Here is a 27,443-nt window from a genome sequence, read left to right on the forward strand (position 1 = left end):
CTTACACTCTTTAAAGTTGTTTTTCTTCAAACTTTTGGGGGGGGTGGAAAGACTTGATATACAACACTGTTAGGGTTTTTTGTTGTTTTTATAAAATTTTTCAAGTTATCACAAAAATTACACACACCAAAAGCTTAATCTGCACATTTTCCAATTAAAAATTGAAATATCTTAAGTTTATTACTTTTATATACAATTTCAGTCCAAATTTACATTCGCATCATTTTCATGGGTAGCAAAAGGCATGGATCAAACACAGGATTGAGATGTGTCACTTCAGCATATTTATAGGATATTTACTTCAAATCTTGGTATGTGTTCATTCAAATTTATTTAGAACAGGCCACTGACAAAAGGCTGGATTTTGTGCTGAAATGGTATAAACTGTGGGGAGAGTCACTGCTACCATCCACTGCTTTCAATGCAAACATCCATCATTTCTTTCAGTGAGATTCACAGGACAATGACTGAAAAATTAACAGATTCATTATAACCTCTGAGAGCTGTTAGTTTAAAGCTCCATCCATGGCTGGGCAGTCAGTTTAAGGCATCTGTGCTAGACATCACAACTTTAAAAGTTAACTGAAAGAATTATGCAGTTAACTAACAAAAGCTGGAATTCCTCTCACCTACCCCTGGAAGAGAAGTTATTCACTTGGTTCTTCTTGAGTCTTTAAAAACAAAGTAATGAAGTTAGTAAGACATGACAGGTTATAAACATCCCCCTCTTTCAGCTACAAAAATGGGTTTCTATTCGAATAACTTACATTCAGTGAAATTGTCTTTAGACCTGTTTGAAATCATTTAGGCTTAGCGAGCACAATTTAAGCAGAACTTCATTCAGATATTGCAAAACAAAGCAAACAAAAATTAAAATTTACAAGGAATACTTTGTTTCCCTCCAAATTAATTATTACTTGAAATACAGAGAAAAAAAATTCAAAATTATGCCTCTCCTGCGAGACTTCATAAGAGAATTCAAATGAAGACACCTCTCAAGCCCGGAGTATGAACAGTTGGCTATTTTAACAATCTGCACAAACTGAGTTACTGAATGTTAAGACACTATGAAATCAAAAGCTCAATTTTCCACTGTAGTTTTCTGTTGCTTGAGTTATTAAAGAACCAGCACTGAAGGAAATACCTGCACAACTATCCCAGTTATGTCCACTCAAACTCCATACTTTATAAAATACTAACTATGGAGACCCTGAAAGAAAAAGAAACTATATCTTTAAACAGAATCCAGAAATGCAGTTTCATATACAGCTGCATGTTCTCAAGTGTGCTTTTGCAGAAAAACATACTTTTTGATAGTTAAACCTTGAAAGCAAACCAGTCACATAGATCCTTCCTTTCCATTTAATATTCTACATATAATGTAATCTTTTTTGCTTTGGTAAAATACAAGTAATGGGGAAATATGGGTAAGGAAAGCACAGTAGATAACATGGGTATATATCATACCTTTTTTTAAGAAATCTGAGCTGAAATGTAAGGCATCCCTCGAAGTATTTTTTGCATATGCAAGGAATGCAGTTCTTTGTAAACAAAAGCTTGAGGAAAGCAATACTGAAGCCAAAGAATCGTCCCTAGCATCCTTCCAATGATCCCATAACCAAGAGCAACTCTCCTAGGGCAAGTGTTTTGGAACTATATCCTGTGAAAAAGAGAATCCCATCCTTTGTCTTTTCTAATCACATAGTAGAGATTGCCTCGCCTTGAAGATCTCCAGATTAGGGGAGTGATGCCAAAGTTGATTCTAGAGGGCACGAGCTCATCCAAAGTCTATTTTTCTGGTACATCACCTTCTATAGATTTTGTGGCAGCATTGCTATGGCCCACAGAGGCTTGCACGGTATTCCCACAGGAAACACTTCCCAGCACCCTGGACTGACAGGCAGCAGCAGGTTTGGTGGTGGAAAGCGTTTTAGAGGAGTTGGACTGATGTCTGCGATGACCTGAATCCTCACCTGGTCTCCTCCTGCCAGATTCTTCACCAATAGGAGGCTGAAAATAAACATGGGCAACCTGTTAGGTGTTTTGCCATAAAGCCAGGTATTTCTGCCTCTCCACAGACTTGTAGGACTGAAAGGATTAGACCCTTAGAATTTATCAGGTTGCCTTTTCATGAAATCAAGTACTGCTCTCAGATTACCTTGCAGTGATTTATTAGTAGTCCAAACATTATTTAAAATAGGCATTGAAACTTACATCCACCCTGAAGTCCTCCAGTCTCTTAAATTTACTCAGGTATTCTTGCAGTTTGGGGTCAACAGCTGGAGTCTTGTGCTGAGAGTATTTTAGGTAAGCCCAAAATTTTTCGAGTCCATACAGCTGACCTAGTAACAGAAAAAGATAATTTTACCACTTTACAAAGGTCAAATTCAATTATAAACTTCACTGTAACTATATTTTTAAGAGAACTGAAGATGAAAAGAACATGAATAAAAGCTGTTCTTGGTTAGTTAACAAGTCAGTGCCAAGGAATTGGGATTATCTTCAACTAATGTTACCACAAGTGTGAGCAGCGACAGGCCTGAGATAATTACCAGCTTCATAGTCCCTCTTTGTTTCTTGTTGGAAATCCTCAAATATTTCTTTCCTGAATTTCTTTTCCAGGCCATAGCTGTAAAATCTGAACAAGCATTCCAAGCCGTACCTGGAACAGAACAGAGAGGTACAAAAATCCACCTTGTCTCTTCGGCTCAGAAATAGAGATGGGGGAACTGGGTGGAAAGAAATTAATTCTATCCAAGAACTGCAGGGCAGCAACAATTTCCTTTGTGGTCATTTTTCTGGTATTTTTGTAAGGCAGGAACCAGTTTGAAGAAGTAAAATGAGGTTAAGAATGTCTTCACCTACAGTAGGAAGAATCTGAGGAGTGTTAGTACAGAGCTCACTCGACATGGTCAACAAGTTAATGTAGAATTCAGAACTCATTACAGGTCAGGAAACGCTGCACAGTCAGCTGTTCATCTGCAAAGCACAACTATATACTGTTTTTTTCCTATTAAAATAACTTACACACACTGCTATTTTAAAGATTCACAAAAAGTCAAAGGCAGTACTAAAAATGTTCACTGCAGATGTATGTAAACTTCACAGTCCTTAAAAGGAATGGGAAAAAATACCTGTAGTGTTCTTTTGCATCCTCTAGAGCAAGCTGTTTGAATTCTTCATACATTTTCTTATTGAAGTGATCTCTCAGAAAAAAGGACCAGAAACGAAAAAGTGTGTTCATTTCTTGGGACTGGCCAATTCCCAACCGTTTCCTCTCTGGAAGGAAAAAAAGAAAGGGAAGAACAAAACCACTATTTTAATTTTTCACCAGAATATTTTAAAGTGCATTGCCTTTAGAGAAAAACACGCCAGGATCTTCTGGTAACTTCAGTTCAAATTTGAGGGTGATTTTTTTGTCAGGGAATGTAAAGTTAAATGGAAAGTAAGGTTCCTAAAACAGGCACCAAATAAATTTTGCTTGCCTTTCCCAAGAAAAAGTAAGGATGAGGAACAATGGGAAGAAAACTGGTATCAGACAACACCTGGAAGCTTCTAAAAATTTTAGGAAATGCATGGAGCAGCTTACCTGTTAAACACCTCCGCCGGTATTTGTGGTACACCTGCTGAGTAAAGCCATTTTCCTTTAACAGTTCGTGAGATGGGTGCTGGAATTTGGGAAGAGAATTTGGAGTACAGCCGTAACCTGCCAGTGGAGCTCCTTCTGAAGGTGAGGCATTGGAACTGCTGGAGAAAAAATCCAACATATTTCTGCCCTGTAAAAAGAGCTTTTCTGCTTTTCTGCCACCCTGACCTATGCAAGAGCTGAAGTACGGTCACTTGGGAACTGCTGCAGTGCATCTGGGTTTGGGTGCACCTCAAGAAAATCAGATTTTGTGCTAATATGTTGAAAATAAAACAGTTTTGGATAACAATAATTAAACATTGATGTCCTGCTTGTCTTTAAATGACCACTGAAGTGAACATCAGTGCCTCGAGTAACATTACTGCTGCTGTGTCACGGATCAAACAACACTGTGAACACCAATCTGCCTAGCTTGTTTCCAGACAGCTCTGTGTTCCATATTTTTGTCTTCCTTGATTATTCTTTTCTTGCTTCTATTGTATTTATAAATTTATAAATTGCCTTTTATAGCTAGCTTCTCCATTAGTAGTGAGAACTATCTCACTATTTTATGCAAATAAATTTTGAATAACAGCAACAATTACCTCACAGAGGAAGTTCTTGGCCTGTGGTCTCTGGAATCCATCACCCAACCAACATGGCATTCTAAGGGAGGATTTGTACTGTGGCGCGTTTTTCTTTTTCTTGGAGTCTAAGAAAGTAAATGAAGGATTTATTTCCCTAATTTGACTTCACTCATTCTCTCCCTTTTAAAACAGAGATCTAAAAGTTTTCCATTCTGTTATCTAACAAGCTGTAAAGTCACAATACCACAGTTTCATAACCTGAAGATTAGTCTTATGTAACTAATAAAAAATCTTAAGCACTACACTTCTTTTAGAAATTACTTTCAAGGAAGAAGACTCAAAAAGTGTTCAATAGAAATAAAAAAGGGAATATGGTAAATATTTTGGAATTAAGCAATAGGAATACAAGCATTTAATTTTTTGCCTTTTAATTCTTATTAAACTATGCACAAACATGAGTTTCACAGGCTTTTGCTGTTTTGGGGTTTTTTTTAAACATGTTTTTCCATTTACCTTTACATCAAAGGATCGTGTTTCTTTAACAACAGGGTAGAACCTGGGTGTTTTGTTGGGATCCTGGAGCCTGGGGGTGCGAGGTGTTCGTGGGACGAAGCCAGGGTGGAAACGGGGGGAATCTGGGACTGCTGTTGGCAGTGATCGAGCCATTCCTGCTGTTGGAGGTACTTCAGTACTTAGGAAATTACAGGTCAGCTCCTCTGCTAAATATAGAGGCAGGAAGGAGAAAGTGAGGTGGTTTTACTGAGCTGCTTTAGAGATGCTATTAGCATGCGACCCAGTAATTGTTAGTAGTACTGTATCAGAAATACCACAAGAGATAAGATATGGATGTTGTGACTGCTCAGTAATGGTATGGTACAAGTAGTAAATTCTTCTAATCTCATTTCCTTCCATCCCTGTATCCCATAAAAAATGCTGGTTTCTATAAAACGTTTCGGTTCAACTTTACACATTATAAATTCCAAGTCACACAAAGAGCACCTGGTGCTGGTGGAGAGTGACAACAAAGCAGAACAAGCGCCAGCTTCTTGTCATTCAGCTGAAACCACGCTACCCATGAACAGCTGACAATTTGAAAAATTAGCAAAGAAAAAGCCCCCTCAGACTGCTGACTGAACCAAAATTAAAATACTGCACAGGCAGAAAGAATCAGAACACCTACAGAGTTGTTCTTTATCACAGAGATTCTAAAAAACAAATACTTTCATACTTACCTTTCTGTAACCCTGGAGGTCTTGGAGGAACTTCTTGGGTTGGATCAGCAGTTTCTGGTGCAAGACTAACAAATTCATCCCTATTAATGAGGTTGAGCTTCTTGAAGTTCTCAATCTCTTGCTGGATTAGAGAAAGCAAATTGTAAATGCAAAGCAGGGTAATAGATACCATCTTGAGAAACAGATGCATTTCATGAAGAGAAAATAAGCCAGAATTGACACACAAGTGACACATGCCTTCTCAGGTGGGACATGTGCATACTGTGTGTGAAAAATACCGTCAAATCATTATGAAGTCTAACATTTTGTTGTAACAGCAACAAAAAAGGAAATATTCTCTCTTGCAGTTTGCTATTTCTCACTACCCTCTTCCTGTTTGCTGTTATTCTTGGTCCATTCTAATCCGTATTCTAAATGCTACCTCAATCTCTTGCTCTTATTCTCAACAACCATTTCCACCTTTGTCATCTTGGTTTTGTACAAACATGCTCCATTTGTCCATGAAGCCAATTCCCCCTTTTTGTGCACAGAAGCAGCCCCTTTCCCTCACCACTCAGTGTTTAGGTAACATCATTCTAATTATTGTTCTAACAAACTACAAGGCAAACAGAACCTTAATATAAAACTACTTTAAAATCACCGTATTACCTCCCTCTCATCATCTCATGTCTGACACGTACCCCCTTCCCCTCTGGGCAGGGGTTTGCATCTGTTATGAAACAAACTACTCATAGAACAAGAAAACACTGGAAAGCTTGAACCATCTCCAAAACCTTACAAAAAATATTCATTCACTGTTTTTGGTCAAGTCTGTGGCATGAAAAGCTTGGGTTTGCTTTCAGCTGTAAAGACAATTCAGCAGGCCTGCAAATTACTGTCACTTTTCTGTAGCATTTTACAACTACATAGCAGAAGGCTGAAATTAATTTGGGAACTGTTTAGACAGGCATGGTTTTCAAGTCAAAAATTAAAGAGAATTACCTTCATCATGGCATCATTTTCACTCTGATCCATCCACAAATCCTGTTCGTAGTAGTATAAGCCATCATTAATGACTTTAGCAAGTTCTGATGTCATTTTTGCACGGCACACACGGTTGCCAGCGCGGTCTCCACAAGGATGTTTTTTCACATATGGTGGTGTCTGTGTTACAATTAAAATCTTGTTTACATCCTGATCATCAATTTCATAATCAGAATCACTGTCTGACCAATCAGTAAATTTATTCTTCCGACACTGATTTTGTTCCATCTCTTCATCAAACAGAAATTCAAGTTCTTCCTGTTCTTGTTCCTCTGGAGGTGGGGGTGACTGGTGTTGATCTGGTGTTTGATCAGGTATAGGAACAGTCTCCTAAGTTGGAAAAGATTTTATATTTGAATTGGATAATGATTTTCCAAACTTCATTGCATTCTCAAACACCACATATGTTAATATGTTTAAACCTTGGTTTACAGTGTAACCTCAAAGTTGTTTCTGCATTTGTTTATTTAAATGTAACATAAAGGTTTTTGGTTTTACCTTTAGCTTGACAGTGGATGCACGGTGCCTCTTCTTCACTTCTATCCAAGGCTCAGAGTCCAAATCAGGCAAACTTGTAGACAGTCCTTTAGACATTGTCTGAAAATTACTTGATTCAGCATTTTCCTTTGGACTCAGTGGGCTTCCCACTCTTGGAGAACTTGGTGCAGACTCTAGCAGTAGAAAACAGTAGTTCAGCTCCTGTTGTGGATTGCTTAGGTCCTATTTTGCTTGTTTTGCAATTGTTTTCACTGCCCTTTCTTTTAACCATAGCTACTATTTTTCTACCTCTCTGGACAAGCATGACACTGATCAAAAAATTTTTCATTTTTAAGAGACAGCTTTTCACAGTTCACTCAACATTTCAGAATAAAATCAATTCTAAGAATTTATTTCCATGGAAAGTTTCTTCATAGCCACAGTGAGACATTACATGTTGTTGAGGAGAAAAAAAAGAGCAGCATCATTAGGACTGTGTTTTCTCCGTGTCATTCTCTAGCTCTGTGGATGGGTGCCTAACTCCCTCTTCATTCTTCCCATTTAATTCCAGCCAACATTTTACAAAAAGACTCCCTTGCCAAGGGTTGTCAGCAAACAAATGCATCTCCCTATTAAAAATGGGAATGAGTTTCCCATCCAAAACAAGGGTGCCCCAAATAAAGAGCAAACTTTCAGCTGCCTCAAAAATGAAGCAGATTTTAGGATTTGTTTAAGATTACTATTATTACTTCCACAGGACTGTAGTCCACCATTCTATATTCTGGAGAATGGTCACAGCCATAACACACAAGAGACATTTTTATCTACTTCACATCAGCTATGTGACTTGGCAAGTGCAAGGCTGGCAGGCAGAGCAGCTGAACAAACCATTACCAAAAGTGCAAATTCTGTTATGAAATCAGTATCAGGAGGCAAACTTCCTAAGCTAGACAGACAGCCCTAAACTTATGTCTCTGTAAAAATAAATTCTTTACCAGTATGTGAGCCAAAAGTTTGGCCTGGTATGAATTCTGGACAATTGATGAGCTGAGAAAAGTCAGTTGGAGGCAGGTTGCATGGAGGAGGACCTGGAATTGGCCACTTTTCTGGATCAACCCTTTTTCTTAGTTTCTGATCCACAGTTTCAACTTCTGTACTGTCCTTTAGGGCCTGTGTGACAAGCATATTATAACATTAAAAACTATCAAAAAAAGAAAAAAGAAAACAAAAACAAAAAAAAACCAAAAAAACCCACCAACTTGGCCACTTATAGCCTCTTTATAGAATCCCGGTTATTACAAACATAAATTTCATAACTCTGAGGGTATGAAGCTATGGCAGCACAGAATTAACCAAGCAACTTTTCAAATACATCCTTCTTGAATGATTGTACCTCCAAAATGAGTGCAGCATTCGTAGTCAGAGCTTGCATCCGACGGAAACTGGCGATCAGTGACACAGGCAAAAATCCTTGTTGGTCCATCTTTCTCCTTAGAAAGAAGTCTCTCTCTAAATTTTCTGTGCTGAAATAATACTCACTGCAGAATGAAACATACAAACCTGAGCTTATTCTACAGTTAAAGGAAGTCCTAAAGCAGCAACCCAGATTCCTTGTTAAAGTCTTCCATTAAAAAAACCAAATATTTTGACATCAACAAAACCATTCTTCAGAAGACCCAGAGAGCAGCAAGCATGCTCGACAGGTTAAGACAGACTTATGACTCAGTACAGCACAGAGGGGTAAAAATCAAAGCCTTGGTACATTTGCACAGGCAAAATCTACTCTCCAGTTTTCCTTCACCCACCCCCTCCCTCATTACTTACATGGACAGAAGGGAACCACATTGTCTTGGCCTCCATAGAGGTGAAGGACAAGCACTGCTTACAGTCAGAGCATAAGTTATATCCCACACAGCAGTACCAGTTCATCCTGAACTGCATCTTTTATTGTCCCAGTTTCCAGTGCACTGGAAGGCTTAAGTATCCTATCTGAGTGTTGAGGCACAGATATATTTACCCTGAATCATCAAGCATGCTTGTGGGAAGATGAGAAAACAAAACCAGAAATGTTGTATTTGGCATGAAACTGTACCACAAAGGCACAACAGCTCATGGAGGAAAAAAGTCTGAGAGAATAGATGGTGTTGAAGGACATTTCAGGAATCTGGTAATACCACAGAGACGAGGGACAAACAGCAGAAAGACAAAGTCTCAACAATGAAGCTGCTCTAGGAAACAATCCAGGTGTCAAGAGGTTTTATACTTAGTGAAGACAAAAAATAAGGAATTCAAATCATGATCTGTCACACAGAACAAGGGAATGAGAAAGCGTCCTATGAACAAGAATGGAAAACCCCCTCGATTTACATGATGGCTGAAATCTAGGCCTTTCATACAGCTTACACATCATACCATGATTTTACACAGCACATCCAAGGAATACTAACTGCTCATCACATTCAGAAAAACGCAGGTAGGGAAAGACTTAATGGAAAGCAGTTAAAATTCTGTGACAAAAATAGAGGTAGCGCAAAAAGAAAATGAGAGGGTATTAAAATGCTGAGGAAAAAAGCTGCACATGCAAATGTAAAATAAAGATCATTCTACTTTCAACAAAGAATAAAACAACAAAGCTTCTCTCCACTGAAGCTGGGATCAAGGCCAAAGTCTCCAAGAGCAGGCCACTCTGATGCCATCGCTGACTCAAGCAGCACCTTGATGCCATTTCTTTCTCTAATTTTTTTGTAGCTGAAGAAATTTGAAGCAAAAGCTCACTCTATGAAACATATGGAATCACACAGAGAATATTCTGAGCTGGAAGGGAGCCACAAGGATCCTGAAGTCCAACTCCCACATGAATGGCCCATGCAACCTCTCAACCCTGAGACCTTGACAGTATCAGCACTGTGCTGTGACCAACACTCAGCTCCAAGACAGAATGAATTTAAAGTCTCAATGCTGGACAAGACAGGACAAATGGAAACACTGCTATTAAATCAAAGCAAACAGAGAAGAGAACAAGGCTTTTGGAGAATTAAGCTCTTACTCAGAGCCAAGTATAATCAGTGAAGCAACTGGGCACAAAGAGATAGTTTCTTTCAAGAATACCCTGTCTACTGTTCTGAGCTGCTACGTTCCTTTTCCCCTCCCAGTCTAGAAGATTGGCAACCACAAATGCCATAAACCAACATTTTACTAGTGTTACCTTTACAATCATACAGTAAAGGTAAAATCCTGTAATGATTCACCTAGTTAAAAATTCCACAAGCAGAAAGGGACAATGACTGAGCTTGACTCAAACTGCCTCACTTGATGTCCATCACTCTAGAAAAAGGAATGTGAAAGACCATTAATGATAAATGAAGACAATGCACAAGTTTGCTCCAAGTAGAGGGACAAACCTAAACACACAAACTCCCTCCAGCTTTACTCTTCTTCCTTTTCATAGTCCATTTCCTTATTATTGAGTTGATAGTTGAACATTTATTTGTGTATTTTCTAAAGCAAAAGGACTTTTTAAACAGTTCTGCTGCATGTTACAGAATGAAGAGCTGCTAAGCACTGAAGCTTTTCAGGCTGACAACTTCAGCTTGTGGTTAAAAACATAGAAGATATTTTTATATGCAACACAAATATTACTCTGTTGTACATCAAGCTGGTTCTTGGAACAAGCATAAATCGCTTGATAGTAATGTGTTTCTTCCTGTAATTACACATCAACTCAGTAGAGATTTTTTTCTATTAAGCAGGTAAACTTTTAAAATTTATTCATCCACTAGGATTCAGTCTCACTTCTTTAATAAATCCTGATTTATCTTGGACTCCAACAGGAACTCTGAGACATAACAATTTTGTGTACCTTTATTCTCTATACACTTCTTTCTTTGGCATAGTCACTTTAATATTTTATAGCTAAATTATGAAAGGCAGACAAAGTCACACCAATTTAGGGCCTAATAATAGGTAACTGATGAATAAAGTCTGTTTCCCATCATTATTAGCATGATTAAAGAAGGGAATAAACAAAAAAACACCCTTTCTTTTTTTCTTTTTTTTTTTTTCTTTTTTTTTTTGCATCTAGAGAGAATAAAACTAGTGAAGTTCTGTTCTTAATCTGCTCAGGAATCTCCCTCTCATGGAAAGCAAACTCCATAACCAAATGCCTTAGGAGTTCACACCAGGTAAGCAACCAATGGCTGCGGTTATCCAGCCACGCCAAGTCTTCTACCAACACCTGCCAACCTCTCGGTGCCAAAAGGGAATACAAATATACCCAGAAGTCAGATGTGACCAGTGCTGTAACTGACATTTTTCTCAGCAGAGGGGGACATCGTCATGTCCTACCTTAGGAGGTCTGGATTCTACACTGCATGCCCAGAAATCTGGCCAACAGTGGAGTGGCTGTGCTCCTCCCCCACTTGTCTGAGGACAGTGAAGGCCGATTATCCTGACATGGGGGTACATGTCCACTGTCAGGTCTCATAGGGGCCTGGCAGCAAGAGCAAAAAAAGACTGCAATAGAAGTTTTGAAGTTGATAGCCACATGTCAGATACTTTCTGCCCTTTAAAGAGGCTTTTCTCTTCCTTTTTGCGTCAACTGTAACAAAAGAAGCGAGAATAAAATAAGCAAGTTGCTGTACGGAACATGAGGGCAATCAAAAACCACCACAGAGGCATTGCAGAGAAACGCAAGTACAGAGGATGAAATATCTGCCAGTGGTGGAAACTGTCTCTTTAAAATGAACTAGTGCTTTCCAGGCCCTTTTTGACTTGTCTCCTGGTGATAATCAGTCTTCCAGATGGTTTCTCATTGCCTAATGGTATACACAAGAAAGTAAACATTTCAGATTACTGAAAAATCAAGTATCATTGCAAAACTACCCTCTCTCTCTCTCTGTTACATGTTTCAGGTGAAACACACTGAAAACATCAAACTAACGAGACTTCTCGAAGTGAAATTGAGAGCAAATAGGGGGAACATCACCCAAGAAGAGCTTTACAGGCAAACAGACCAACAGTACTCAAAAGCACAAGCTCAGAGACATCCATATCTCAATTACATGACAACATAAAGAGGGCTGTGTACCATAAATAAAGCAGTTATACGAGTTAGAGCCAGACTACAGCACAAGATGCAGAAACAGCTTCCTGAAAACTCCTCCCCATTACTCAAGTTTTTCCATCCCACCAGTGAATAAATTCGAGCTGACACTAGAATCGGTCAAAGTTAACTCAAAAATTTAAGCTGAAATGCCTTAATCTCCAACTTGACATGGATAACAAGGATTCAACACTGTTTGAAATGAGTTATTTTGTCTGAACTAGATCTCTGAAAATATTTATACATTAAGCAATCTACTTACATTTGGTGTTTTATATATTCCTTGAGAAGTGCTTCATCCACAGAATACATCTGCACTCCTGTTCCGTCACCATAGTAATAAATCACACCAGGGTTAAGTTCAGGCTGAAATACTTGGTCAACTCCTTCACCATACAGTTCTTGATAACCAACTGAATAGTCAAAGCTCACTTCAACATAAAAGAGAACATAAAGTAACGACATTAGAAAATACAAACAACAACATTATAACCACAGTTTGAAAGTTTTTTGCCACGTATCCATTTCTTTGCATACTGCTGGGGTTTCCTCTGCCTCGTCCTCTTCCTCTGCTTCTCCCCCTTCCTCTGCCTCTGGAGAACCCTCGGACGCTGCCACCCTCACTCCTCACGCTGCACACCTCGTCATGGTCGTCCCTCTTTTCTCTATCACGACGCCAATCTTGAAGAGAAAAAAAAACAAACCACAAGACAGCTGCAATCACAATGAAACATCCCGGTTCCTCTTATGCCACCAGAGTTCCCAGCCTGAGCCCAGGCAACCCACAGCCATGCCGAGGTGGCCAGAGCCAAAGCTGCAGGAGAGGAACAGGAAAGGTCTGCCAGCCCTGCCAGAGCCTGAGGGGACCCCTCAGGCAGGAGGGGTCAGCAGCAAGGAGGCAATCGATGGACTGGCAGTCAATCCCAAATGCTTCTGAAGCAGCTGGACACCCTGGTGCCAGCTCAGAGGTCACAGTACCTGTGGTCAGCTCAGGGCAGGAAGGAATGATCAGGACAGTTCAGTCTCCTCCTCTGGACAACTCCCAACACTACAGGAGTGAGATGGGAATCGCAGAACTGCAGAATGGCTTGGGTTGGACGGATTCTTAAAGATCATCTGGTTCCAACCCCCCCTGCCATGGGCAGGGACACTTTCCACTAGACCAGGTTGCTCAGAGCTTCATCCAACCTGGCCTTGAACACTTCCAAGGATGGGGCATCCACAGCTTCTCTGGGCACCCTGTGCCAGTGCCTCACCACCCTCACAGTATTTTTTTTTTCCCTAATATCTAATCTAAACCTACTTGCTTTCATTTTAAAACCATTCCCCCTTGTTCTGTCATTCCATGCCCTTTTAAGTAGTCTCTCTCCACCTTGCAGGCTCCCTTCAGGTACTGAAGGCCACCATTAGGTCACCCCAAAGCCTTTGTTTTTTCAGGCAGAACAAACCCAGTTCTCCCAGCCTTTCCTCACAGAAGATGTTCTCCATCCCTCTGATCATTTTGCTGGTCTCCTCTGGACTCATTCTAGCAGCTCCATGTCCATCCTGTGCTGGGACCCCAGAGCTGATGCAGTGCTCCAGGTGGGCTCTCACCAGAGCAGAAGGGCAGAATCCCCTCCCTCCCCTGCTGCCCACGGAGCTCTGGATGAGCCCAGGACACATTTGGCTCTCTGGGCTGTGAGTGCCATGGCTGGGGCACGTCCAGCCTCTCACCCACCAGCAACCCAAGTGCTTCTGGGCTGGGGTGCTCTCCATCTGCTCATCCCCAGCCTGGATTGATACCAGGGATTGCTCTCACCCAGGCGCAGCTCCAGCACTCAGTCTTGTTAAACCTCATGAGATTCCCATGGGCCAATGCCCAAGCTTGCCCAGGTCCCTCGGGGTGGGATCCTGTCCTTCAGGCATGTCCACTGCAGCACTCAGCTCGGGGTCATCTGCAGATGGGCTGAGGGTGCTCTCAAGCCCAGCTCTTGATGACAGGATCCAGCAGCAGGGCCTCTCTGAAAACTCCTTTTGTCCCTGGCAGCAGCTGCCAACCACTCCCCTGACTCTGCCCATTAAACAGCAACTGTGCAAACCAGACCCAGGGACCTGGGCTCCATCCACCCCAAAACTTAGGGACAGGTGAAATTCCCTCTTCACTTTTGAGAGGAATTGTGTGAGAGGAGGTTTCATTTTCTTTCTCTTTTCCTAACACTCGCAGAGACTTCTTTGCTGAAAGTCACCTTTGCTGAAAGTTTCCCCAGGTTGTAAGTGGATAGTCTTTCAGATGCCAGGGAGACCACTTTGCCACAGGAAGGCCTGGGGATACAGCCCCTACTGCATCAAAGCTAAATTTAACAAAGGACTGACTAAAGATATGTACTAAAAACTGTATTAAAAATCCTGGTTTAGCAACCATTTTTAGTGAACCCTACAACCACAGGTGTATGCTCATAAACTCAAGTCCTGTCACATAAGACTGAATTTACAGAGAATACGATCTGTATGTGTGTGGTTTTCAGTCATTTGACCATCCTAAAAAAAATCTGCCGAAGGAAGTGATAGCTGGTAAAAATCCTCCTCCCACCCCTACCCATCCTTCAGACATCCAGATCAAACTCTTACATCCACGTTCCTAAAACGACTTCATAAATTCCATGTCAGTAGCACCCAGTACTTATTATAATGAGCAAACATTCAAAGTGTGCAATTTTAAAACCTAAACCAACCAACTTTCACTCGGCCTAAGATTTCTGCCGCCTAACCAGCTGTGTTCACAACACCCAAGGACCAGAAGCAGCACCAGTTGTGGTGTCAGCAGAGCTTTTTGCATAGCTGTGCTGAGAAATAGGTCAGGGATCTGAGGGACTCGGTCCAGCTTGAAGGAAAAACCAACATCAGTAGAAGTGCCAAAGCAGAGTTCAAAGTGTAGCTCCACAAGCAGCTGCTCTGGTAGCAACAAGCTGTGGGAACAGCAGCAGAGCAGGACTGAGCAGACACCTTCTGAGGCTTTTTCCAAACCTTCTGTACTGTAAAATTGTGGGACAGGATTGTGTAGGGTGCCACGAAGAGGAATACACATGCAGCTGGTCACTGGCAAATATAAACACCAGGTTTTACCTACTGCAGGCAGAGCTAAGTTTCGGCATGAACTGCCAGCTCATGTGATAGCACACTTTATTTGCCACCAACAGCAAGAGCCAGAGACTGAGAACTACTTACTTCTTGCCTCATTCCTTCTGTTGTTATGAGGTATTAACTTGTTTGATTCCAGCACAAATCTGGAGCTCGTTCGGGAGCCTGCTCTGTCTTGACTGTCTGACCTCACATCGTCCAAGTGAAGCGGCACCCATTTCTGCTTGTTACCTTGAAAAATTAATATATTACTCTTAATTATACTAACACTTGAAGTTTCAGCTCCTGAAAAGACTCTACAGAATTTTCCTTGTAAAACAGCAACAGTTAATTTCAAATTTTAAAAAGCGGGAGAAGCTTAACATTGAAATTTTAAGGTATTACAAGTTACTAAATAATAAATGCATTAAACAAGAATTTCTGAAACTCAACTGCAACCTCACCTAAGATTCGAATATAAGTAATAAAGGCAAACATTTGATGGCTTTTTAGATGCTCCATGATCAAGAATTTACAGCTATGTCAATGTTAAATACAGACAGCAAATTCCTTGCTATATAATTTTACAACTTGTATATGAAACTTTGAGGTAAAAAATAACATATAAAATTAACTACCACAATAAAGATTTCAATCACAAATCATAGAAATTTTCCTGATAATTTAGCTGTGGTACTGTACTTTCATCTCAAGATATTCAAAGTTCATTCACATGCATCAAAAATTACTAGCAAAGCTTTATTTCGTTTTATTTGGAGGCTGGCCTAAAGTATCCACTAGCAATTTATTTAGCTAGAATATATTGATTGGTATTGTGGGCTTTATCCTTCCTGGCTAAGAAATAGAAGTACATAAGATGTCTTCTCTGCACTGGTGGTGGGGGGAAAAGAAAAAACATGTTTTATCCGTGGAATGCTTTGCTTTAGATTTCCACTCAGACTGAAAAAATTAAAAGCATATATACATATATGTATATAACAAGATTAATAAAGCTGAACAGCAAAGATCTTTAGGATCTGGAAAAAACACCAGCAGGGAAGCAAGACAAAAAAGCAGCTGATCTTGAAACTCCTGCTGCTGCTTCTCCAGCCTATTCCAATCTCCTGACCAAATGAGATAGAGGTTTGCTTCCCATTTTTAGTGTAACAGATTGGATCAAAAAGAAGGAAATAACCTGGTTTAGTCTTCAAATGATCACTTCAATGTGCAAGCTAATAGTAGACATGAAAACTGAAGTGCTGGTGTATATGCAGTAACACACACACACCCATATATGTATATTAAGTTAAATTAACATAGTGCTACCTATCCAGGGAAGCAAAGATTCCAGAGACAGTAATGTCTCCAGAAATGTAAAATCTTCCAGAAATTGTCAGAGCTCCAAGGACCATCAATAGGGCACAAGCTACAAGCTGCTTTTCCCCCAGAATTCTCACTTGACTGAACAGAATGCTCCAAACCCTGAGGGAGGCAGCCTGGCTGAGGCTTCCATGCAGACAGCAATATATTCTGTATTCATCCAGCACAGGCAAAGCAGGAGAAGTTTTATCGAGTCATTCAACTGGAATCTATGCAGCTGTATCAACAGTGCATTGCTGCATTATACACAGTGCCTAAACTCACCTTTTTTCCTTTGGTTATTAGTCTGAGCTTCATCTTCACTAGTGTTATCTGCTGGACCATCTGGCTTTGCCTCCGGGTTGTCCTTGATTCCATTATTGCTTTTTTGATCGGATTTCTCCTCCTTTTCTCTTCTATTTGTTGGCTTCTTACTATGACTTACAGTCTTACACTGTAAGAGACACAGGTAATTATTTCTGACAGTACAGCTGCTGATAGCAGGAGGTGCACATTTCCTTTAGATATTAAAATTCCTTTTTTATTACCTGTTTTCAGCCTCTTCAGCAAGCTGAACTTTAAGAATTGACTTGTTTTGTCAAGACTCTTTTAAAATACTTTTATTTTCTGCTAACATAGCAAGAGCACAAAATGAGGTTCTAGATTAAGAAAGTTTTTGGTTTTTAAGAGAAGATGTAAAATGGCAGCGTGCATCATGAGTTCAGACATGAAAATGTACTTTATAGAAAAGAAAGAAATACTCTCACTAGTATCTACTGTTCAGACTTACTATCTTTAAAAAGCTGGGCTCACAGAATACTGGGAGGGAGGGAGGGGATTCTGCCTCTCTTCCCCACCCTGGTGGGACCCCACCTGCAGTGCTGCCTCCAGCTCTGGGGCCCCCAACATGAAAACATGGATCTGCTGGAGAGAGCCCAGGGGAGGCCAAGGATGATGAGAGAGCTGAAGCCCCTCTCCAGGGAAGACAAGCTGAGAGCTGGGATTGTTCAGCCTGGAAAAAAGAAGGCCTCAGGGAGACATCATCATGCTTTTTCAATGCTTAAAAGGGGATTATGAAAGGGGGACAGACTTTCTAGCAGGCCCCGTAGCAATAGGACAAGGGAGAATGGCCTTAAAATAAAAGAGTTTCAGACAAGGTATAGGAGGAAATTTGTCATGATGAGAGAGCTGAAACAGTGGCACAGGCTGCCCAGAGAGGTGGTTGGATGTCACTGGGACATCCTGGGAAACATTCAAGGCCATCCTGGATGAAGCTCACTTGATCAAGTGGAAGATGTCCCTTCCACTTGGGTCAGGGGGACTGGACTAGAAGACCTTCAAAGGTCCCTTCCAACCCAAATCATTCAATCGTCAGATATAATTTTTACCTGCAAAATGGGAAGTTTTGCAGACATTTCTGCGGAAGAGAAAGAATTTTCCTATATTGTGGAGACAGCTTTGAAAGTAGATACTGCAATACTGTGCTATAATTAATGTGAACACAAAGCCCTCCCCTAGACAAACAAACTGTACAAACCAAATGTTATTTTGTTTTACAGTCACTGCATAAATTTGGACACTTTCAGTCACAAAATGCATGCTGTTGAACCCAAATGTTGTGGTTTCCCTGACCAAGAACACAGTAAAAGCACCACAGGGATGCTGCTGCAGAGCTACAGCACATGAAATGGCACCTCACCATTTGCAATCATCTGTGCTCTCTTCCAGTTTTAAATAGCATCAGAGAGGTCTAAAACACATTATGCACTTATCACTTGAGATAAAGAGAAAGGAAGATAATTTGACAGAATAGATGTTAACTTAAAACCCAGAAGGGGAAAAATACATCAGAGGAATAAGATAACTAAGAATAACTAAACTGTGTTCAGGCAACGGGCACAAAGCGCTCTGAGCCGCAAGAAAGGACAGCATGTTCACAACTCCAAAGGCCTTCTCATCTGTGCATAAACAGATGAAAACAGCAGAAAAGGTAAATGAAACTTTTTAAACAGTGGAGTTCAAAAGTAAGGCACTATTTAATATGTACATCTCCGTGGCACGCCACTAACAAATTCCAGTACCAGTGCAGTCAGTTAAGCACACATCAGTATCCTGAATTATTGACAAAACTTCTACTGAAACCCTACAACACCCAAAGCACATTCTGGGGGGAACAGTATTGAACAGATAAGCCAACATGGTTTAAAAAAAGAGAAAAAATCCTGAGGATGACAAAGGACACTTACTTCATTGTTTGCTATTTCGCTCGGGGTCGGCCAGCTTGTGATATCGCCCAAATCATCAGCCTGCAAAGGTGACAAACAGTTTATGTTCCTTCCTTGATTGATTTAGCCCTTATTAACACAGGGAAGATGTCAGTCATGGCTCAGAGAGCCAGAGTACCCCCAGGAGCAGAGCTGTTAAAAGTAGCAATTCTTAAAAAAAACCAAGAAATACAACAGAAAACAAACACACAACTTTTGAAAGATATTTGAGCTCACAACAAACAATTGTCAGATTGAATGTTGTCTTACACATATGTGATTTAAAGCTATCTACTGCTCAAGGCTTGTACTTTTTAGAAAACTTTGGCAGCTATTAACCAACCTAAAAAGTGGTGGATGTACAAAATTTTAGGAAGTTAATGTTTCAATAAAAGGACTCTGTGTCTCCTGTTGTCATAGTGGTAATTTTATGCACATAAAGGACGCTCATCACATAAGGTGCAAGGAGGATTTCCAAAACCAATCTAACATCACTTGTGCTCAAAGTGATGCTGTTTCTTTGCAGCCCCTTCACATTTTTATGCAATCCCACTGATTTTTTAAAGAAAATGCCTTTCTTTATCCCTTGTGCATATACCAATTTAGCAACTCTCATAATTTTAATTTCCTTTTTTTTTTTAATTTGTCTCTGTGTTCAAAATTGTCTATTGCCAAGGCATAACATAACACTTGTGGTTGGAACTCCAAAATACCTTCCATCTTTCTATTAGAGCAGTATCACCTATTTATAATGCTGAATATTTACAGGCAAAAATACAAACCTTGCTGCTTTTTCTTGTCCTGGGTTTCCCTGCTTTTATCACTTTAGTGGAATTTTGTAGTTCTGAAAAGGAAGAAAAACATTTTCAGGTGAAGAATTAGGCTGCACTTTAAATGAGTAAGGCAGGTGTGTGTTAACAACTCTGCCATGCTCTATCACACTACACCAAAGTGTTCCTGAGGGCTTGATATCAAAGTCAATGAACTTTCTTTTAGTGAATAAAGTCACTAATAGTACATGACACTGAAAACTCACGTTCATAACAAGTGCAAATCTTCTTTCAAACCAGGTGAACAAGATGCTGCCTTGCTCTATTTGAGTGTTTCTTTCAACTAAGAAGGTCAAGGCTATGTCAAAATGCTGGTATTTTAACCTAACAAGTGGCAAAGAAAACCCCTGATACACATTCAATAAGTTCTCCTATTAAAAGCTATACTTATAAGGCAGAATGTATGAAATCTATAATTATGCAAGTAAGGAAAAAAAATAAACATAGAAACAATTACATATTCCCAAATTCCTAGTAATTTTCTTTTATAAGTAATTACTCAGATGCCAAATAGAGTTTAGCTATATAGCTCAAAATCAAACCAAAGTAAAAAAACAAAAACAAAACAAAACAAACAAAGGAAGATATGAAAACTACTACTTAGTCAAAGCCTAAACATTATAATAATGATCCCATCTGATCTCCTGTGCAAGAGGAAACCATCTCTTAATTTCTTCTGTGAAGCCCTGGCTCTCCCAGTGCATGCCTTCCCATACAGATGGGAGTCACAGCCATTCCTTGAAACTTCTTATTCGGTGTTTTATTGCAAGACAAGCTTGAAACACCGAACGTGTCTGAAATCACAAGTGGATTATTTTATACGGGGATAACATCACCTCCTCAGCCCTTATCTCTTTCACATCCAGTGACTAATCTCCCTTATCACGGCTCCACACTGGGAACCCCACCCTTGTGCCCCAGTGACTCTGGAAAGCCTCTCTGTCTGCTTCCTGGAATACACAGCAAACGTTACAAGCACAAAGTAAGGCTTACTCCACATTCCAGCCTAAATTTTAATATCACTTATAGCCACATAAATTACGAATTTCATGTGTGTGCTTTGCACAACTTGGACATCTCAACAGACACGAATCCAGTGAATCCTGACCACCATTTGCCAGCAGGTTTTTGCCTCTCCTACAGATCTGCTTTTTAAAACAAAGACAAAACACACATCTCAATTAACTTCAGACTGAGAGCTTTAAGAAACACACAGTGACCGTGTAACCCTAATTCTCACTTGCCACTCACTAGTAAACTAATTGCCCTTTTACAAAACAAGACAAACGACTGCAGGGGTGGAGCAGCAAACAAATTTGTAATTCTCTCCAGGAGAAGTGCCAATTACCCGTGCAGGTAAACCGAGCGGCCACGGCGTGGCTGTAAACACACGTCTGTGCCCAATTACCTGACTGAAGCCCTTTTTCCATCTCACAGCACTTTTACTTAAATTGCTGCTGAAGGACTGTTCTGCCAGAACTTCTGCTCTGTGTGTCAGCAGGGCGTAGCGAGGCGCTCAGAAGCGCAAGGCTCGTTGTTGCTGCCCTTAGTCATGGGATATAATTTATTCTAGGCGGCAGGAGAGGCTATCTGAATTGAGCAGAATGAGACCCAACTCGTTTTAAGGAATCCCTCTTATCTGAATGGAGTAATCCAAGACTTGGAAGATGCATTTGCAAGCTAAACAAAAAGAGAATATTAGGCAATGCACCTCCTGGTGGATGATGCCCTTTTGGAACTCAAAGGGCTCGAGACCTCATCTCATCTCGCTCTCTACTTCCCTACCTGACAACACCTCCACAAAGTTCCTTCTCCTCCCAAAAGAGCCATGCTCAAAACCAAATTTAACAGGTCCTTCCTGGCCTGTTAAAATTTAACTGGTCCCCCTGGCTTTCTGGGGCTTATCACGTGGGAGCTGGACTTCAGTGTGAAGCATGAAAGGGAAGATAAAGGGGAAGGAAAAACAACAAGGAGGGTGGGTGAGTAAAAGAACATAACATGAGATGACTGAAAGGTTTTACCCAGGTCACACCTGCTCTGTTGCCATGAACAGGCCTAGAGACACCATTCAGGCAAAAACACGTGTTCAGATAAAAGCTCTCTGCTTAACATCACTCTGGGGTTTGGTTTAACATCCCATAACAGTGTTGGGTACCCCAAAATGGCATCTTTCATTTCAGCAGAACCCAACAAGGCCTTCCAAATAAACTATTCCACTTGTTAGTTCCAACACAACTGCATTAAAATGGTTTATTCTGTGACATGCTACAAGGAACCTGTTCATTAGTGGCATGCTGTGTCGATAAAAGAACTCACTGATCTTCAATGATTTTACTCGCTGGGTTTTGGAGTCTTGAGGGTGTGGGAGAAATAAATAAATGTATGAATTGTAACCGCCTCAAGGATGAGGCAGTTTGATTGCCAATGATCATCTTTAAATCACCAAACTCCATGCAGTCGAGGTGGCATTCACAGGAAAACATTTTTATTATGGTTCTTCCAAGTCTCCTGACAGATCACATCCTAGCAGGAGGCACTTCCTGCACAAACACAAGGCTGCACAAACATGCCACGTGCAGCATGTCAAGATAAACGGAACAGCACGTCTGGAAAGTGAAAGATGGATTTTGGAACCACCAAAACTGCAGCAATCCTCTGGGACAATGGCAACAGAGAAAGAAAAGCAGACTGGATGGCTGAGGAGCAAAGTTTGTACATAAGAGCTCTCACCAAGATACCCCTGGTCACAATGACAACAGGATTACAAGACAACAGGATCACAAGTAATAGGACTTCAGAAAGGATGGTCTGAAGCTCTGCAAATAAATAGTCAGCAAGTAATTTTTTCTGATGGAAAGGGGCGGATGATATTGCCAATTTCTTCTGAAAGCAAAATCTCTAAATATAGGTGGAATGCAGTCTGATTTTTGATACAAACACTGTTAATGCTGTGAGGGTCTCTAGACAATATTCAGGTTTTATTTTTACTTGGACTGCACGTGTGTTCCCTTTTGTGAAAGAACAGCATCACATAAATACCAGAAGTGCTTCAGGGAGCAGATAAAATCACCCAGCTCTTCAAAACTTAACTGGAGCCTGCGTGTTGAACTTGTACAGTATTTTCCTTTCAATGCTCAGTTGGAGACCTGACAGTATATTCCATTTTTAAAGAAGGCAAGCTATGCTTAAATCTATTTTTTTAACAGATGAAGTATTGCAAATGCAACAAAAATTATCCCTTGAAGAATATCAGTAATTTAAATCCAGAGCATGAACTTAGAGCAGAGATTCTGCAAAACAATAAAAAAATAAATCCTAATCACTATCCTAACATTCTGCCCTACAAGAGTTATAGCATTTTATAGCAAAAACTACGTTAGATTGTCAATCTCGACACTATTTGAACAATTAACCAAGGCAATTAACCAACTTATGACACCTGCATCCTTCCACCTATTTATGCTCAAAACCCATCAATTTTGCAATACAGCAAGCATTAGGGGGAGGGGGAATCCACAACAGATTACTGATTCACCATTATGCTATTTATTTTCCTTATATTTAATTTCCCAGTTCATGCTTTTCTTAGCTTCTTCATAGAAAACTGCAACGTGTGACTCAATTTCCACCAAAGTTTTCATGGTTAAATGTAGCATATGCCATAGCACGGAGAGGTGAGTTTCAGTTTCATAACAGGTCTCCAGTTTAGAAGCAAAAACCCCAGACAAAATTACACATGCTGTTATGTACAGCTAAAATACAGGCAGCAGCTTTATAAGGATAACATTTTTAATCCCTTTAGGGTTGGGGAAGTTGTCAATGCTGAAACTTCTGATAATGCTTTGAATAATTTTTAGATGCTGCTATTAAAACACTCCATAAATTCCTAAGAACTAATGAGAACACCTGCCTTAAATACACCCTGATAAAAAAACCTGACAATCAGATAATTTATGAATTGACTCATCTAAGGTTTGCTATTCCTAGCAACATAGTGTATCATCACTAAACTGTACCTTTACAACCTGTTTGCTGTCAGACTAAAGCAAATTGACTTATACAATAGCACTACAGTGAAATGGTTCTGCTACCAAAATACCAAACAGATAAAATGTATTCTTTGATGCCCAGAAATAAACACAATAAGCACAAAATAAAAGAATTAAGTGTGCACTTAATTAGCTACATCATTCAAGCACATGCTAGTAGGCAAACTCACTTCAACCACTTCAGCAGCACAAATATTTTGCTTCACTGAATATTTTCATTAATTTCATGAACAATTTTTGAATCATCATCTAATAAGTCATTGGAGACCCACATCAGCTATACAAATCACACAAAGATTTGAGAACTTGTCATTCAGATTCCCTTTTTGCAGCCTCACAAAAAGGGCAGTACCAAAGGCTTCATACAAAGAGGTGGGAGAAGTTTTGAAATAAAGTTATTTTAACCACTCAATTCTTGGCAAATTATTTATGTGGAGGATGGGTAACTCACAGTTTGAACCTAAAGAAGTGAGGACTTACTGCAATACATTGGCTTGGCACTAACAAGGGGAGGGAGGCACACCACTGCCCCCTTCATCACCTGGCAGCCTCCACTAAAGTTCACTCCCCCTGGCCACCATCACCAGGATTAGACCTAAGGAATCATTAAGGTTAGAAAAGACCTCCAAGATCATCAAGACCAACCTTTGAACAAACACCACCTTGTCAACTAAAACCTGGCACCGAGTGATTTCTTGAACCTCCCCAGGGACTGACACTCCACCGGGCAGCGTGTTCCAAAGCTTAACCACTTCTCTCAGGGAAACAATTCTTCCTGAACTAGAGAGAAGCCTATTAATTTCACTAGCAATTTTATACCTGAAACGAGTCTTTCCCCACAACTTAAAAGCAGATGAGGATGTAGAAGTAGCCTCTGAAGTAATTCTGAAGTTATTCAGCTTAGAAGCTAAGTTTAGTGAAAGGCTTGGTCAGAAACACTGAACTGCGGTAACAAACACAACCATGAAAAGTTCAGATATGTTTGCATTGGGTGTTAGGCGTAGTGAGATGACTAAAAACTACTAAGGTACCTGAGACAAAAATATAATCAGTTGTAGTAACAACGCTTGGACCCAATTCTTCTGCCAAATTTTTACGCTTTCCTGGTAGTATCAGGCAACATTAACAGTTTGTTTCAGTAACAAGAGACAGGTTTGCCTCTATCACAAACCAATCCCATGATAAATTGAAAGTCCAAAGATGACAGGCTGGAACCAATTTTCTCAAGTCTGTAACTATCACTGAACACACCATAGGTGCACGTCTCAGGAAACTTTTAACAAATTACGCCAGGATCAACAAGTCTAACAGGATCCAGTCACTGCTTTGATGTGAGATACTTTTACACTTTATTATCCTCTTTACGGATAGTTCTACATTCCATCCCAGTAGTATTTCTGCTCATCCACTTATTATTTCACATGACTAATTTCCATACTACAACATTCATAAGGGCCTAGTGTGACAGATTTCATCCTGCCAACGTGCAATTAGTTTCTTCAAAATGCATCCCTTGTTGCGGGTGGAGGCACATGGCAATTTCTTCCTCCAAAGAGCCAGGAAGGATCAGCTGCTTTGCCTTTTACAAGGGTAAGAATGGTGGCTTCCTCACGGTGCTTCTGGTGGTGGCCAAACCAAAACACACACCCTGCTGTGTGTTCTTCACCAGTGCCACTGCCAGCAACACTGACTCCCTTATTTGCTCAGTTATACACCTGCCCATGAAAAATTATGCTCTAGTACAACTCCTCAGTTTAATTATTAATTCCATGAATGGTAAGCACAACTTCTTGCAGGAGAAAAACAATATAAGGCTCTCCAAAATCACGAAATGAAGCAGACAATGCGCACAGTGTGTGAACGCACTGCCTTCCTGCCTCCTCCTCCTTCCTTCAACAATTATTTGCGTGCTTTATCTTTGCTGGAAAAGCAAACTTTGCAGAGGTGAAGCACACAAGGTGCTAACGCGACAAAAGCAGCTTTCCCACTGCTTCTGATGCAGCACTGCTGTTATTCCTGCCACAGCAAGGCAAACAAGTGACAAGTGCCCTTCATGCATGAAGCGGGCCACGAGCTGCTGCCCAGCCACACGCATTTTGGAAGCCCGGCACAAACAGGTACTTAGGAGCGCGTCAGTACACGTAAACAAAACAGTCCAGATAATAAAGACGGGGATGCACGTTGCCAAAAGTTCTGCTCTTCAGCAAAGTAGAAATTTTGCGGTCTGGAATGTGGTCTCCGTTTGTATGACCTGTATGCTTGAAACTGTAAATTATATATTTCTCTTTGTCAAGGAAGTACATGTTTAATTCAAGGATAAAAGTGGCTGTGAGATCACAAAAAAGGTTTGCCAGGTGCCCTCGGGAGCGAGTGCTGAGATTGAAATTCTCTGGAAGCACTGGCTGAAGTATTCATTTTGAGGTCAGCAGTTTACTTGCAGCCAAGAACAATACTCCAAGAAGCTGCAAACTTCTAGGAACACTTTGCTAGCCTAAGCATAAAGCCTGGCAATTTTAAGTTAGGTCCTTGACGACCAGCTTTGTAAAGCCATATGCGCGTTCAGTCGGTCTGGTGCCTATAAACCAGCTTTATCTTACGTGTAGTGATTTAAGGCCAGGAAATTATCCCGTGGCTACTCTCCCTGTGTAAGCACACCAAATCCCAACAGCGAGCGAATCGCCTGCTCCTGCCATGCTCAGAGCCTCGGCAACCCCATTCCGGGAACCAAACCCAAGTAACGGATCCTTCCGAAGGCCTTGCTACATAATTAGCCAAAAAAGAGCTGCGGCAAAGCGGCGCTTCTAAAGGAGGCTAAGCGAGACGAGTGGGCGAACAGCCCTCTCTGCCAGCGCCAGGGGCCGGCCGGAGGTCACCGCCGGGCCCAGGTGGCCACTCGCAAGCCCCGGGACCTGCGGCCAGCCCGGCGCTGCTGTCCGCGGCCGCGTCCCCCTCCCGGAGCGCTGCCTCCTGTGCCCATGTATGTCAAACCCGGCGCGCCCGGCCCGGCGCTGCGCACGGGCCCGGCTCCGCGGCCGCCGACAAACACGCGCTTTTCCTTCCTTCCTAAAAAAGAAAAAAAAAAAAAAAACAAAAAAAACAAAACCAAAACCACCCCGATGCCATCGAGGCGCCGCGCACACGCTCCCGGCCCCGCACCTGGCTCCTGCGGTCCGAGCCGCCCGTCCGGCCCCGCGGGCGGGGAAGGGCTGTCCCGCCGGGCTCTGCGCCGCGTCCACGCGTTCTCCTTGGGCGCCGGGGCTTCCCTGCTCCGGCCGCCCTCCTCCGCCGCCTCCTCCCCGCGGGGCGAGCCGGGCTCGGGCTGCCGGGGCTCCTGGGCCGCCCCCCAGCCCCGCCGCTCCGACACCTGCGCCGCGGACATGCCCGGCCGTGCGCCCGCCGGAGGGGCCGCAGCCGGGGCGGCCGAGGCGAGGAGCCCGCGGCGGGGGAAGGGGAACCCGCCTCCTCTCCTCGCCGCCCCGCCCCGCAGCCGCTGCCAGTGCCCCCCGGCCGGGCCGGGCCGAGCGCTGCCGGCTCCCTGCTGCCCTGCGGCCGCTCGGAGGGACGGCGGAGCGCCGAGCCAGCGACAGCGACCGCGACCCGCCGGGGCCGCCGCCGCCGCCTGCGGAGGGACGGGCGGCGCTCCGGGCGCGCTGCCCCGGCCCCGCCCGCGCGGGGGAGGGACCCGGGGCTCTCCCGTGCGCCGTGACCTCACGCGGCCGGGAGGCTTTCCAGGGCCTTTCGGACATTTCGGCTCTGCAGGCCTCGTCCGCACCTGCACGGCGCGGGGAGGGGCTGGCTAT

The 27,443-nt window shown here is 41.8% G+C and overlaps 1 protein-coding gene across 3 annotated transcripts; it reads right to left on the minus strand.

Annotated features, from left to right (window-relative positions):
* Positions 1-140: 140 nt before the first annotated feature.
* LARP1B (La ribonucleoprotein 1B) lies at positions 141-27,022 on the minus strand. 3 transcript variants are annotated; one of them, XM_088056242.1, is made up of 19 exons: positions 26,800-27,022; positions 19,547-19,608; positions 18,747-18,806; positions 16,786-16,954; positions 15,250-15,393; positions 12,583-12,726; positions 12,308-12,476; positions 8,338-8,482; positions 7,940-8,114; positions 6,966-7,138; positions 6,426-6,797; positions 5,445-5,565; positions 4,726-4,931; positions 4,231-4,337; positions 3,590-3,744; positions 3,135-3,279; positions 2,553-2,662; positions 2,215-2,342; positions 141-2,010 (listed from the first exon to the last, which is right to left on the minus strand). In XM_088056242.1, exons 1-19 carry the CDS (start codon positions 27,020-27,022, stop codon positions 1,789-1,791), a joined length of 3,030 nt encoding a protein of 1,009 aa, XP_087912368.1. In that variant the 3' UTR covers positions 141-1,788. The 3 variants fall into 3 exon arrangements, with proteins under 3 accessions (XP_087912368.1, XP_014110285.2, XP_087912369.1); XM_014254810.2 differs by having other exon boundaries at positions 3,590-3,747; XM_088056243.1 differs by lacking the exons at positions 12,308-12,476; positions 12,583-12,726; positions 15,250-15,393; ... (2 more) ...; positions 19,547-19,608; positions 26,800-27,022 and adding an exon at positions 11,289-11,532 and having other exon boundaries at positions 3,590-3,747.
* Positions 27,023-27,443: the final 421 nt, after the last annotated feature.

Source organism: Pseudopodoces humilis, chromosome 6 (genome assembly GCF_049639895.1).
Source record: "Pseudopodoces humilis isolate 2021_Gansu_Grassland_sample_001 chromosome 6, ASM4963989v1, whole genome shotgun sequence".
NCBI lineage: Eukaryota > Metazoa > Chordata > Aves > Passeriformes > Paridae > Pseudopodoces > Pseudopodoces humilis.

Bases quoted from the DNA above. Each gene is read 5' to 3' on its own strand.
- LARP1B (XM_014254810.2), bottom strand. From the start codon at position 27,022: ATGTCCGCGGCGCAGGTGTCGGAGCGGCGGGGCTGGGGGGCGGCCCAG. The intron at 8,483-12,307 runs GTAAGTAGATTG...TTCATTCTGCAG, and splicing joins GAATATATAAAACACCAAAT to TGAGTATTATTTCAGCACAG. The intron at 4,338-4,725 runs GTAAATGGAAAA...TTACTTTCTTAG, and splicing joins CACGATCCTTTGATGTAAAG to ACTCCAAGAAAAAGAAAAAC.